General features: G+C 38.3%; 1 protein-coding gene across 4 annotated transcripts in view; it reads left to right on the forward strand.

Annotated features, from left to right (window-relative positions):
- The window catches only part of HPS5 (HPS5 biogenesis of lysosomal organelles complex 2 subunit 2), a 44,395-nt gene that overhangs the window by 15,544 nt on the left and 14,645 nt on the right, over positions 1-14,206 (forward strand). For all 4 annotated transcript variants that reach the window (XM_048486920.1, XM_048486917.1, XM_048486918.1 and 1 more), the window contains exons 8-16: positions 600-671; positions 1,175-1,263; positions 2,420-2,598; positions 2,824-2,982; positions 3,655-3,814; positions 8,011-8,134; positions 10,936-11,085; positions 11,595-11,666; positions 13,542-14,191. In XM_048486920.1, coding sequence (XP_048342877.1) covers positions 600-671; positions 1,175-1,263; positions 2,420-2,598; positions 2,824-2,982; positions 3,655-3,814; positions 8,011-8,134; positions 10,936-11,085; positions 11,595-11,666; positions 13,542-14,191 — 1,655 coding nt within the window. The remainder of the gene's footprint in view (positions 1-599; positions 672-1,174; positions 1,264-2,419; positions 2,599-2,823; positions 2,983-3,654; positions 3,815-8,010; positions 8,135-10,935; positions 11,086-11,594; positions 11,667-13,541; positions 14,192-14,206) is intronic.

Raw genomic sequence — 14,206 nt, forward strand, 5'->3', positions numbered from 1 at the left:
TGCGGCTCTCCAGATGTTCAGGAACTACAATTCCCATCAGCCTCTGTCAGCATGGCCAATTGGCCATGCTGGTAGGAAGCTGATGGGAAAATTCATTTATCAGGAGGGATTCCTGAACTAATTGTTGTTGCATGTATTTAGCAACCTGAGGCCACACACATCTTTTCCAATGATTAGTTACTAGGAAAAATCCTTAAATATACATGTACTGGACTTTTGTGAGATAACTTGGTGGTTTTGGAAACAGAAACAAAAACCACAATAAAGTTGCCAAGTGTGCAGTAAACATATTCTCTAACTCAATACTATATTTTCAGTTAAAATTCTATCCACAACTTGGAATAGGACGAAATATTCAAGACAATCCTGTGGCAGAACCTAAAGCCAAGTCTTAATACATTGTGTAGTTTGAGGTGATCATTTTATAGCATTGGGTTTTTGTTACTGTAATTTTTGTTGGTTTTAACTATGAGCTGCTTTGAAGCCTTTGAATGGAAAGGTAACATTTAAATAATGAAACATTCATTTACATAATTTAAACAGATAAATATATTGACACAGAACTGAAATACCTTTGGTTTAATATTTTTTTCTTAAAGGGCAGATCCGGAGTACAATATTGCCTGTTCTTCCCCACAGTCTTTGGCTTTCCCCAAACTCCTTTATTTGAGGTAAATATATGATGCAGTGCTTTGATCATTTTATCAGAAGGACCACAACATTAAAGGTGGAGAGATAACATCCAGATAAATGTCATGCTAAATAGTCTCCTTTGCAACTCATTATATCATGTGAATGATTTTTGTGACTGTTACAAGCCCACAAAATATGTTCCTTTTTAATAAACATGTTCTTGTTTCTAGTAGCAAAAATGACAGAAGGTGGTTATGAAATAATATGGTAATCATTCACTATTTCCATGCCACAAATGTAAATGAATGGTTAACACATCACACTTTTGCAGTCCAAGCCTGTACTGTATATTTAATTTATAAACTACTATTGCTAATTTAAGTGATACTTTCAAAGGATTGCAGCCCTAGTAACTGACCATGTGTAGACCGTTCCTGCTTCCTTGGAATCCCTGTCACTGGAACAAACAAAGCCAAGAGGCAATTATTTGATAACAAATGCAAAACCATTCTGGACATACACATCTTTTTTCCATTTGCAGTGACCATTGTGTAATGACCTGGACAGACAGAGGCATTTATATCTTCCTTCCCCAAAATGTTCAAGTTTTGCTCTGGAGTGAAATGAAAGGTGAATTTGTTTAATGTACCTGTCCTTTTATAAATTCGTAAAACCATGCAAACCAATTTCATTTTTAAGGGTTAGATCTTATATAGTGTTTCACTAACGGACAACTCTGGTGGCACCCTCTGAAAAAGGGGAGGGGCTGTGGCTCAGAGTTAGAGCGTCTTCTTGGTATGCAGAAGATCTCAGGTTCAGTTTCCGTCATCTCCAGTGATGTGAAAGAACTCTGCCTGAGATGCCGAAAAGCTGCTGCCAGTCTGAGTAGACTGTATTGACATCGATGGACCAAGGGTCTGATTTATTATAAAGCAGCTTCACGGGTTCAAAAAGGCTTTTTCAAGATTGAAAGTTATGCCATTTGTGGAGTGGATCCAAATCTACATGTTCAGAAATTATCCGAAAGCAATTAATCACCTCTCTGTGTTTGATTTTGAGGTATACTAGCCATTATCACAAACAGTTGTCAAATAGATTTTATCATGAAAGTTTGCAGTGGTTCGTAATTTGCAGTGGTTCATAATTTGAGAGTAGAGTTGTTGGTGATGTAGCATTATTTCATTGCCTGCCTTCCATTGCCAGTTGTGATTTTGAAGATAATCGGTGTGTGTGTAATTAGGCTCATTTCCTTTTGCTTTGTGCCTGATCCCACACTTGTTAATTTGTGATAAAGATATCAAAGTAAAATTTAGCTGTGCAAAGAAGTTTCAAAGTTATCTGGATGAATAAATGATTGAGGGGCCCCTTTTCCCTAGTTGTTTCTGAACAGCCTAACATAGGTAGAAGAAGAAAATATAAGAATTACTTCATACATTGTAGTTCTGTTAGGGGTCAGAAAAAAAATATCAAGCGAGGAGGTTACACTGGTGTTTATTTTTGGTGCATGCTACTGCATGCAACAGTTTCCAAACATGCAGCAATGTATGTGACTTTTCTGCAAGACATTGTGTTTTTAATCCTTTAATCCTGCAGAGTTCTTTCACATCCCCCACAGTCTAAAGCAGTATTGTCATAACTGTTCAATGGATTTAAGATACGTACTTAATGTATGTGTAGAAAGGAGTTTTCGGTAAGGAGAGTAAACCTATTTGTCTTTTTAAATATGAAATAACATGTAACATTAAGAAGCTCTGTATTCATGTTGACACTTCTAATATCTTTTTAGACATCCAGGATATCGCAGTTTACAAAAATGAACTTTTCTGTTTACACTCCAGTGGAAAAGTCTCTCATCTCTCCCTTTTGACAGTGGAAAGATGTGTGGACCGTCTGCTTAGAAGAAGCTTCTGGGGTCTTGCAGCCAAAACGTGCTGCCTCTTTCAGAATTCTGTTGTTTTGTGTCGGGTAATAATTTTTTTGATGTTTTTATTATCTTTAATGGTTATCTGAAAATAAATTCTGTTAGTTGATCATTATTGCAGCATAAAAGTGTCATAGGTGTAATCAGTGGTTTCTATTTTAATAGAATATCACCTAGATCTAGTTTTAATACATTGGCAATTCATTGTAGCACCCTGTAAACTTCAGTGCAGTTTTTAAAAAAATTAACACTTTCATTTTCTTTATCAGGCAAGAAAAGCTCTTCCATTAGATAAGCTAGAACATTTGAAATTACAGTTAGACCTTTCAACACAAAGTGATATCATTAGTCAACTTGAAGAACTGATTTCAAAGCTTGAACCTTTAGATTCTGCGTGCAGTAGCAGGAGGAGCAGTATTTCTTCACATGTAAGTATATATATGTATACGAACCTTCAAAGAAAAGAGGACGTTTAAATGCCAGATTTGATGATACTAGACATTTTAAAGTTATCATAATACAATGTTTCATCTGTAACAAATGAAATTTGTGTAAATGTGATCTTGTCTGTGTTTCTACAAATCCTGATTCTACCATTTCAAAATACAATTAGACAATGCTGATTAACTGTATTTTGAAATTGGAGAATCTAGATTTATAGACACATAGACACATTCATTGACTGCACAGCTGCCTCCTTGCCTGTGCTGATAGGCAATTTCAGGGGTGGTGTTGGAGGCTCCTTCAGCCAAAGAAAAAACTGCTGATCCCCCCAGGTCAGGGGGGAGGTTGGGATTATTTTAATGCTAATTTTATTGTTTTGGTTGTTGTATTTTATTTATGATACGTTTTATTATGTTTTTTATTGTTTTTAACCTGTGTAAGCCACCTAGAGATGCTAGTATACTGTGAGGTATAAATATTGATAAATAAACAGATAAGATGACATTTACATAGATTTTTTTTGCTATAGACAAAATATTGCATTATGATAAACTAGGTTTTTGGCTGAAACATGTCTTAACTTTTTTGGTATACACTGAATTAGATTGTGATTTGTAAGGAGATAATTTTGATGTTTTCATTATGATTTTTAACAGGAAAGTTTCAATATACTTGATTCTGGAATTTATCGTGTTGTTAGTCGAAGAGGCAGTCAGTCTGATGAGGATTCTTGCTCATTACATAGCCAAAACTTATCAGAAGATGAAAGGACAAAGGAATGTCCTTCACATCAGGATGAAGAGCTGCTGGAACTTGGTAATATAAATGTTTATGAAATACTATCTGTGTATAAAGTAAATAGCTGGAGTTTTGGTATGGGCTTTAAAACAAGAGTGGCAATTATTCCAGTTATTTGGCATCAGTAGGGGTTTGTACCAGTATCTGTTATTTATCTTTGTCGTATGTTTCAGCAATCTCTAAAAATGTTGTACTTCTCATTTCTGTTAGCTTGGCCTTCATCCCCTGCCTTATAAAATATTGGATTTCATATTATTTCTCATGCTGTGTGCTACAAAATGCCAGTTTCCACGTTTGTATGGATGGATAGTAGAGTGTCCAAGCTGAGAGCAAGCCTAAGGCAAAACAATCTGTTTGCAGAGATTAAATCTATGAGTTACTCCAGGCAATGCTATCTGGACGTCTCATAATGACATGAATCTTTGATTATCCCACCTTGCCAGAATACTCCTTTAAACTCCTGAGCACCACACCTCGCTAAGCTGTTTCTTTGCAAGCCCCTGATACTGTGCTTTTGAGAAAACATTTCTCCAAACAATTGCTTCTTCAATGTATTGTCAAATTCTTCCTTGCATTTTCCCCACCTCTAGTTACGCTCTCCCTAACAACAAGATCCCTTCCTGATTCACTCAAGCCTCAGCCAAATTTGAATACTTAAGGCAGAGATTTTTGGAAGCATCTCTGCATAAACCATTCATGGTATCACTGATATAATCTAGGACCAATTGACCCCATTGTCCTAGGAAGCAGAGATAATAGATAGAGCTGTTAATTAGCTCACACCCCGCAAGTCCAGCACGAAAATCCCAAGCAGTTTCAGAGAAATGAAACCTAAGCTTGAGGTTCCCGCCGAACCAGCAATCCACCCTATAAAAGAGCTACACCTTAAGCTCAGTGCTCAATACTAGCTTGAACCTCTCTTGGTCACGTTGGTGTGAGACACGATATCATCCTTTGCATTGGGTTTCTATGCTGGCATAGAAATCCTTGCCTTCTTCTAGATCTTCATCAGCTGATTTAGGTAATGTATAAGTCCCCTGCTTCCCCAAATTCCCAATCTATCATCTAACCTATCTTTCCTTTCTGTTTATATACCTAGGAACTATGTGTATGTGCCTTAACATCTCACTGTATGCTTGCTTGCAAACAAAATTTATATAAAAACTAGCAGGCCCGGCCATGCGTTGCTGTGGCAATTGTCCTTCTCATCAAAGTCCGCAACCCACACAGATGTCCATGTAGGTCCAATGATCCCCAGCATAGCCTTTTGGTGTGGTCAAATGGAATCCCTTTCCTTTTTCAATGCACATCGTTATATGGTGGTGTCTTGTTTTTTTAGTATAAGCTAACCCCTCCCATTCCACAACGGAACTGTCCAGAGTGTGAATCTGCTGTCCATGAGGCTGGTTGACACACACAGTCCTGGCTTGGGTAAGGCAGAACTGGGGCAAGCAGGCTATCCCAGTCAGGCAGCAGAGGCAGGGTGGTGAGGCGCTCAGATCGAGGCCAGCTCCCTGGGTTCTTAAAGGGCCACGTGCAAAAGAAGCGGAGCCGGTAGTGCGTGTTCGCCCCCACCCTGCGGATTTTCTTAGAAGAAAAAGGCAAACTCCAGCTCGCTTTTAGTAAAACAGAGCTGTGGCGAATATGGGTGAGGAAGTGGGTAAGTGGTGGTTGGATGTGAGGGAGGGTAGAGTGAGGTGTGTGAGGATGAGCTGGATGTGTATTGTGTAGTAGCAGTGGGTGAGGCACAGAAAGTGAAAGTTACCTGCATGTGTGGGGGGGAACCCCACCTGACGTCTCACACGGCAAAGTGTGTATGTGTTTCACTTCCACTTGTATTACCTACCAGTATTACCTATTTACTGTTTTCACTGCTCATCTCTGGCCATCTGCACGAATGTTCTAAGTCCTCATACCAAGCCCTCAGGCCACAGACAGACAGGCTGCACGAACATTCTAAGGGTGACAGTTAAACAGAGCCAGCTTCATGGCCTGGTGCGCCAGGAAAAAGACGTTTTACCTGGCTCAGGTATGGACTTTTGGTGAATTGAAGGTCCAATTACCTGCCCGCAACAGGGAGGGACGTCCTGTGAAAATTTGGGGGCGATCCGTCCAGCAGCTTTTAAGGGAGACCATCAGGGACAAACACACTGTTAGGTTTTTATATATATAGATATTTAAACTGCAATTTGGTCTTTTGTGAATTCTCTGCGGATACGTTTCAAGCTGTTTCTGGTATACATAGTCTAAAAAGATCCCCTCCCAGCCTGCCTCTCACATTGCCAAGCTGAGTAATTCCCCATTGCCAAGCTGAGTAATTCCCCATTGCTCTATAAAAATAAGTTCGCATACTGTTGTGCAACATTTCAACCATTGTGGCATTTTTCGCTTAAAATAATTGGGTAGCTTGGGTGTCCAAAACGAATATTTAATTTTAATTATGATGTGGATATTGTTATGTGAATGAATTATGTAACAAATTCAGAACGATTGTTGGTTCTGTGATGAGAAGGACAATTGCCACAGCAACACGTGGCCGGGCCCCGCTAGTTCAAGAATAATAAACTAAAACTATCCATAATAAAGACCCAGGCATTGATTACCTGGCATATTCCCAAACACGTGTCTAAACAGGAGTGGATTTGAGAGATTTTTATCAATAAAGACTAGCTTGTTGTAAGTAAGTAGCTTATTGTAGCAATTATTGTAATTGTTATGTAATTTTTGTACTGCTTAATGTTTCATGTTGATACTTCTGCCTTGCTTCAGTTCTTTCTGGTGGTTTTCAAATTTCTACAATCCTAATTCATTGCGTTTTAATGTCTCATTTTGTCGATCAAATTGATTCGCTTTGTGTAATCCATCTAAAGTCCCTGTGAGGAAGGTGGACCATAAATATTGTAGAGTGGAGTTGTTGATGTTTGAGCCTTGGACATTGAAATTTGGATGTGTACAGTGCTGTCAAGTAGCTTCCAACTTCTGGTGACCCCAACAAAGGATTTTCAAGGCAAATGAGAAGCAGAGGTGATTTGCCTTTGGCTTTTATTGGAGGGCTCCCTTCTGAGTACTACCCTGCTTATCTGACAAGATCGGTCTATACCGTGCCACTTTCCCTCCCCAATCTAAGTTTAAAGTCTGCTTATTCTTATTACTTAGGCAATAGTGACAAAAGGCAAATGTTATTCTGTTTGCTTCTTATCCCCTTATTCAGCAGGAGTGCTTAGTATTTTCAGGAGATGGTTACGCTGTGAAGGTGTCACTTCATTCCTGTCATTTCATGTAATCAGTAGCTGAAATGGGAAAGAATTAATCTGATAAATTATTAGTATTGAAAATATTGGTAAAGACAGTGATATACATCCATCTCATTGTGAACTTTGGAGAATGGGATTTCCTGTTTTATCCTGCTGCAACCTATAGCACCTCTGTGAAATTTTGTTCTTGAGTTTGGTGGGGGTGGATCAGCAAACTGTCTGCACACTATAAAAGTGAAGTAAGGGCCTCCACAGGGAGTGAAAACTACTATTCCCTCTTCTGTAAATGTAAATGTAATTCAGTCAGAGGAACTGGTAGTTGGATATATGTATCTTTAAATTGCTTAGGTATTTCACAAGTATTCCAGTGAGCACTGATTGATTTTTTTCACTTTGTGCAACCTCTTATTCCTGACCGGACTGCAATATATGTGGGTATTCAGCCTGCTAGGTTTATACTTTGGGCCCATAGGTAATAAGCTGCATTGTGTGAGAGGATGGTTTAAAACCAGGCAAAACTTTTATCCCAGTAAATAAATACCTTTTTTTTCTGTAAGAGCACTGTTTTCAAGCTGCTAAGGCACCCAAATACAAGAGGAGCAGAAAGTGCGACCATTACTTTGTGACAAGAAGGTCACAGTTATGGCTGGACTACCTTCAGTATTTCTGTTTATCTGTTCAGAGGTGAGGGAAAATAGTAGGGAATAGGGCATTTGATTACAAATGACAGTTAGTGACAGTTAAAATCCGTTGGTAGTGTTCTGTTGTTCCCTGATTGACTGAGTGAAGAGGTTGCTCTGTATACTGCTTAACCAATGATATGTAAAAGTGCTCTGACTAAAGATGCTGTAAAAGAGGTGAGGGAAAATAGTAGGGAATAGGGCATTTGATCATGCTTAAGCATGTCTTGTTGGCTTTTCCTGTTTTATGACTTGTTCAAATTTTATTTTTGTTTGTTAGACAGTGTATCTCATGCTTCTGTCGTGGTCGACACTGATCGCAATGAGACTTTTCTTCCATTCAATATTCCATTGTCATTCCGTTCTCCATCTCCTCTCGTCTCTCTTCAAGCTGTTAAGGACAGGTAAAATCATGTGTAAATTCCTCCCCCATTACAACCTTTGTGTTTTGTCAAATCCATTAATCATAATTCGTTAATCCATAACTGGTTTTTATGAACAGGATTTTCACAATTTGAAGTTGGTTTTATGGAGACTGGCTGGGACAGAGGATTTTCTTTTGGTCATTAGAAGGGTAGACAAGGATAGCTCTAGGATAGCTAGGAAGAAGAGAAAAGTTTGGATTTATACTCCGCTATTCTCTCCTGTAAGGAGTCTCAGATCAGCTTACAAGTACATTCCCTTCCTCTCCCTACAACAGACACCTTGTGAGGTAGGTGGAGTTGAGAGAGTTCAGACAGAATTGTGACTCAGCAGGCTTCATGTGTAGCAGTAGGAAAACAACCCTGGTTCACCAGATTAGAGTCCACCACTCATGTGGAGGGGTGGGGAATCAAACCCAGTTCTGCAGATTAGAATCTGCTACTCTTAACCACTATACCATGCTGTGAAGAGAACAAGGAACAGAGTGAAAAGCAACAGTTCATACCAACGGTGTGCGTGTCCTCTTGGGAAGAAAATGGATTTTTGTATCTCAGTCTCCCAAGACCCAAAGCAATTAATTTGGTAATACCTTGGCCACTTTTGTCTTCTGGTAAAGGCTGAACATGAAAAATTAGTCCTCTGTAGGAAGGGTGGCAGTAGCATTTAGTAGAGTACACAGATATTGTTCTGTTTTTCACTTTATTTCTTCGGTTTAATGCCTGAATCGACATGACTCATGAAATGCAGTGTGGTCAATTGTAACAGGAAAGACAGCATTACATAAAAGCATACTGCTACAGTTGAAAATTTATGGAAAGAAGTAACTGAATTTAATTTTCTTGGTATTATACTATTCTTAGCTCTTTTTCTGTATTTCTTATTTTTATATCTAATGGGAGGCAACCAAAGAATTATGTACATTTTTAGGCGCATACATCAGAGTCTCTCCTTATTTCACACTGCAGCCTCTGAAAGCTGTGTCTGAAGGTTGGATGGAGGAAATCCTTTGGAACAAGGTTCAACTAATATGAAGGGTCGCAGATTGAAAGCATAATCAGCAACTGCTCTGTATGTGAGCAGAAACTCTCTGATTGTTTATGGAGCTGTTTGGGGGGCAATGTTTCCATGGTAGATCTCTTGAAATACTAATTGAAATAATCTGCCTGTTCTAGAACAGGAAAAATGAATACTGGCTTGCCAAATAAAGCTACTAAGTTTCATTATTATAAATTATTTCTATTAAGTTGGAAGGAGAGAATCATCCAAACTGCATAGAAAAATGTGTGAAATTTTGGTTTCCAAATTTACTAGCTTTTAGGGCTAATGGAAATGCTGAATGTAAGAAGTTTCAAACCATGAGAACGTTTGCTATGGATTTTGTAATTTTGCGTTTTCAGAGCAAACAAGGTGGAGCATTTCGTATTCTATATGAACAGACACAAAGAAATTGTCTTCCTGTATTAAAAAAGCGGCTGCATGGAGTCTGAGGACTAAATTGTTGAATAGGTGGATCCTACCCTATCCCCCTCATGCCACTGAGATTTGAAGCCTGTCCTTGACTTAAGAAACCTTCATCCAAACTGATTGGCTTTTCAGGTGGCAGAAAAGCCTTTTGCTGGCAGAAGGATGTTTAGAAAACGGGTGGCTCTGTCTCATAACTTTTGGGGTTGACTGTCGATTAGTGATTGGTTATTTGTAGTTCCATATATGCAGTGTGTAGCTTTGTCCTTACACAGTTCAATTAGCATATCTACAGTGTTTTATTTCTTTCTCTGTTAGAATGGGGGTTAAGTAAGTAGGAATACATACTGTCTTTTAAGAGAGGAATAAGCGATTGGGTTGGGGTTGGGGAGGACAACCAGCTTCTTCCTACTGTAGTTTCTTATCTGGTGTACTTCTCTCTAGAAAGCAGAGCTGAAGAGACTTCCAGTATTTGAACAAACATGATTCTCCTTGGCGGGAAATGTGTGCCTTGATAAGCTTTGCAAGTCCACAGATTATGAGCCCATTGGTTCATTCATATCATGAAAATGATTCGTGACCTTTTCTCAGACTGAAAAAGTGAACCCATTCTTAGGTGCTTAATGAAGAGAGTTTCTTCCTGCTTGCCTGACATATTTCTTGCTTGTCACAGGCGAGTGATTATTTTTTTAAAAATATATATTATATTGAAACAACAGATGAAAGGAATTGACAAGGAACAGTCATGGTGAGAACTAACAAAGACATTGGTAAGGGTTTCATTAAAAAAAAAATCTATCTGTCATAATTGCAATACTTTGTGAGAATTGTGTGGAAGCAAATCACCAAAGTCTGAATAACAAGTAGGTGCCTGACATATATTATGAAGGTTTAAAAATGTGAAAGAGTACCAACTGGAATTAAAAGAATGTACTTTCTAGTAAAAAAAATCATGAATTAGTTGTTTCATCAGTTAATATTTACATTTTCCATTTTATCCTAGTTTCTTACGTTTCAGATAATGTAGGTTCTATCCACAGAATGTATGTTATTTCCAGCATTACACTAACCAATTTGAGAGTACTTTCAGTATCCTAAAATCCCTGTGTATGCTATCAAAAGTGATTATGGTTAATATTTCAGTTTTATGCTTGATCTATCATCTATCACCTTTTATTCTGATCTAGGTTTTTTGAAGGAGGCCTGTGAAACTTCACGCTATAATAAATTAAGCTCTGAGATACTATAAAACATCTTTCTGTCTGCTTTTATTTACTATTCTGTCCTTGGTAATGTCTGCATTTAAAAATTCAATTTCTAGTGTTTCTAGTTTTGTTCGTAAAACCACAGAGAAGATAGAAAAGATTGGGACCCTTCATGTGAATCCTGATAGAGTCAGACAGGACAATAATGATGAAGAGCAACTACCAGAGGTGACTGCTAATGTAATAACACACCCTCAAGAAGAAGAGTGAGTAGAAGATTGTTTACCCTGCTGCAAAAATATTTGCTCTTAGCAGGAAATATGCTATTTCACTAGGTGATAATGAAGGCTTACTGCAGATTATTTCCATTATGCAAATTTAAGTCTGAAGTCCCCATTTCAAATAACATTAAAATGTCACCAAACAGCAAGAACTTTTGGAAATATTACAGAGAGAAATGGAAATACTTGATAACTATTTCACCCTTAGGAAAACAAAACAGATGATACCAGAAATATAGTACACCCATGGCTGGAGTTGTTCTCTGAATACATGGGGTTCTTACTTTTGGATGAAATGATACTAAAATGGTGTATCTGTTATCTCAAAAATTTGTGTGGAAAATAAAAAAAATGAAGGAAAAAGATGAAAGGGTTTAGCACTTGCAATGTTTGGTGTTTCAGTTGCTCTGTAACTTTAGTGAACAAGACATGGGGTGGGGATAGGGAGCAGAAACAGATTTATATTGATTTAAAATGTAGTTCTTTGTCTCAAGGATGGAACTCCAGAGCCAGCCTCAAGAAGAAAATTATCTTAAAGACCTCAAGATAGCAACTAAAGAGACTCTGTAAGTGACACTTCATTTGTGGAATATATTCTAGACAGATGAAATATGTTGAACAAATATTTTTACAGAGTACTACTGTTCAGTACAGTGATTAAACATTTACTTGGACTTAACAAGTAACATGCTTCATAATTAGTTGGAATTATCATAGCTTGGTAGGAATATAAAAGGTGTGTGCCTAGCCCTGTGTACCTGTGTACCATTTGGGGTGGGGAGATAAAGCCGGATGCAGGTACCACACACAGTCATTTCATCTGAGGTAGACTGGATCATATTTAATTTCATATACTTGAGACTATATGCATAAAAATATGACAAATTTTCAAAATTACATGAAATGATTAAAAGTCGCAATTACAGTGTAAGTCCAAAGAAAATAATACTCCTAAGTGATCTGTCTTTTAAAAAATATTTTAAAAAGAACAAGGTGGAGAACTTAAAATCCAGCTACTAAATAAGATTTTTTTAATGAAAGAAGAAATATAACAGTGGTGGTGGATCTACACATAAGTTTCTATAAATGGTTTCCATGTATCTTCAAATAACTGGATACACCCAAAACATACTTTTAAGAGACATGTCTTGTGAGTTATGATGCCAACAATTAGATTCCTTACTCAGTCTTTTGCTAAAGAGTCACTGTGTCCACTGTTTCCTAAGCATAATTTTTTGCTGAATAAATCTTTGCTTCAGATCCATGGAGAGGGCAGGTATAAACATAAGGCCATATCCAATTTCAATGGCAAAATAGGGAAATCTCGATCTTCATTCATTGCTGAGGCTACATATCATATTTATTGATTGGCATAAAATGTTTATAAACAAATATTGTATGTTTCATTTTCTGCCCTGATTCAATTAGAATTTCTAGGAGCAAAGGGAACTCTGAGACATAAGCAGCCTAATCCAGAGGGGAGGAGGTCAAAGCATGTCTTGGAAGCAGTATGGGCCTGTGCTGACACTGTTGTCCACCCTGTTGGCTTAAGTGGCACCTATGTTGGTGGGGAGGGCAAACAGGGTGCCGCACAGCTCTGTGGTGCCTGACCCGTAAGAGGCTGTCACCCCCAGAGCCACACCGGCATATCAAAGAGCGCTGGTGCAACTGAGGGAAGGCTAGGGACATTCCCAGGGTGGAGGCGACTTTGGTCAACTTCCACCAGGTTTTAGCCTGAGAATGTCCCCCTCCTTGGTTGCAGACTTACTCCACAAGGAATGGCATAAGCCTGTTTGCTCTATGGGGCTTTTCGAACAGAAGGAGGGTTTTTAAATTTTCTCCTTCCTGCACCATCTGAAACTCCTTTGGATACAGCACTGTCTTTGCTGTGTTGTTCCCATATGCTGCAGAGCTCCTCTCCTCCTGCCCTGGATTGGGTTGTTAATGCCTCAAGGCCATATTTACCAAATGTTTCAACTGTATTTCCATTTTACAGAAAGTGACAAGTCATATTTAGACCTCAGTTGTGAAAATGACAAAACTCATCATAATCTATCAGTTGGTCTAATGCAAAAATCCTCCTATTGGTCCAAGCCTTCTATTTTTAAAAGATCTTTCCAATTTTTAGATCTGGTTTGGTCCATAATATTAATTTTGAGAGAGAGAGATCAGATAAGAGACTTCCAAAAGAGTCCAAGAAAGAAAGTCCGACTGCAAGTAAGGAGACTCAAGGTGGCTTACAAACTTCTTTCCCTTCCTCTCCCCACAACAGACACCTTGTGAGGTAGTTGGGGCTGAGAGAGTTCCAAAGAACTGTAACTAGCCCAAGGTCACCTCGCTCTCCCCTTCTATTAATGGAACTTTATTGCAGGATCCAGGTGAGTGCTTTGTTAATAACTCCATTTTGAGTTCTAATAATTGAATATCTGTTCATTTTACAGAACCAGACTCCAGGATCCACTAATTTTATTAGAACCACAGTGTTTGATGGAAGTTTTGCTTAACTGGATTCCATTTCTGGAAGATGCATTTGGAATCAAGGTGCCTTCCATTTCAGAAGGTAACTCATACAAGACAGATGAAGAGTTGCCTTCATACCCTGAAGTACATCATGTTTTTGAAGAAAATATGGGAACAGATAGTTATCTCATAGAGGATAATCAGAGACCTGTCTTGAGAACAATCAATGAAAATGATGCTGTAAATAACAAACAGGGGAGCACTTCAGATGGAAATACTAGGGAAGAGTCAAGAAGCAGCAATCAGATTGATAGAATGCTTTACAAAAAAGATGATAGACAAGAGACGGCATCCAGTCAATCCTTCCAGATTTATTCTCCGTGTTTCGTAGTACAAGACATGAAAAGGGATTTGGTAGAACTGACAACTCTATGTTTTGAATTGAAGGTATATGAGCATATACACATAAATAATGAACAGCATATGCAGCCAGACACTTCCTGTACTTTGGCGTGCCAATTTATAAAGGACTACTTTTTCCTCTTGGATTTGGAAAGACTGAAGCAGTGTATTATCATCTCTCACAGCAATCATCCCAAAATTTGGGAAACCTATGTAGAAGGACTGAAAGGTAACCAGTGTAATG

The sequence above is a fragment of the Sphaerodactylus townsendi genome, linkage group LG02 (assembly GCF_021028975.2).
Source record: "Sphaerodactylus townsendi isolate TG3544 linkage group LG02, MPM_Stown_v2.3, whole genome shotgun sequence".
In the NCBI taxonomy this organism is placed as follows: Eukaryota; Metazoa; Chordata; class Lepidosauria; order Squamata; family Sphaerodactylidae; genus Sphaerodactylus; species Sphaerodactylus townsendi.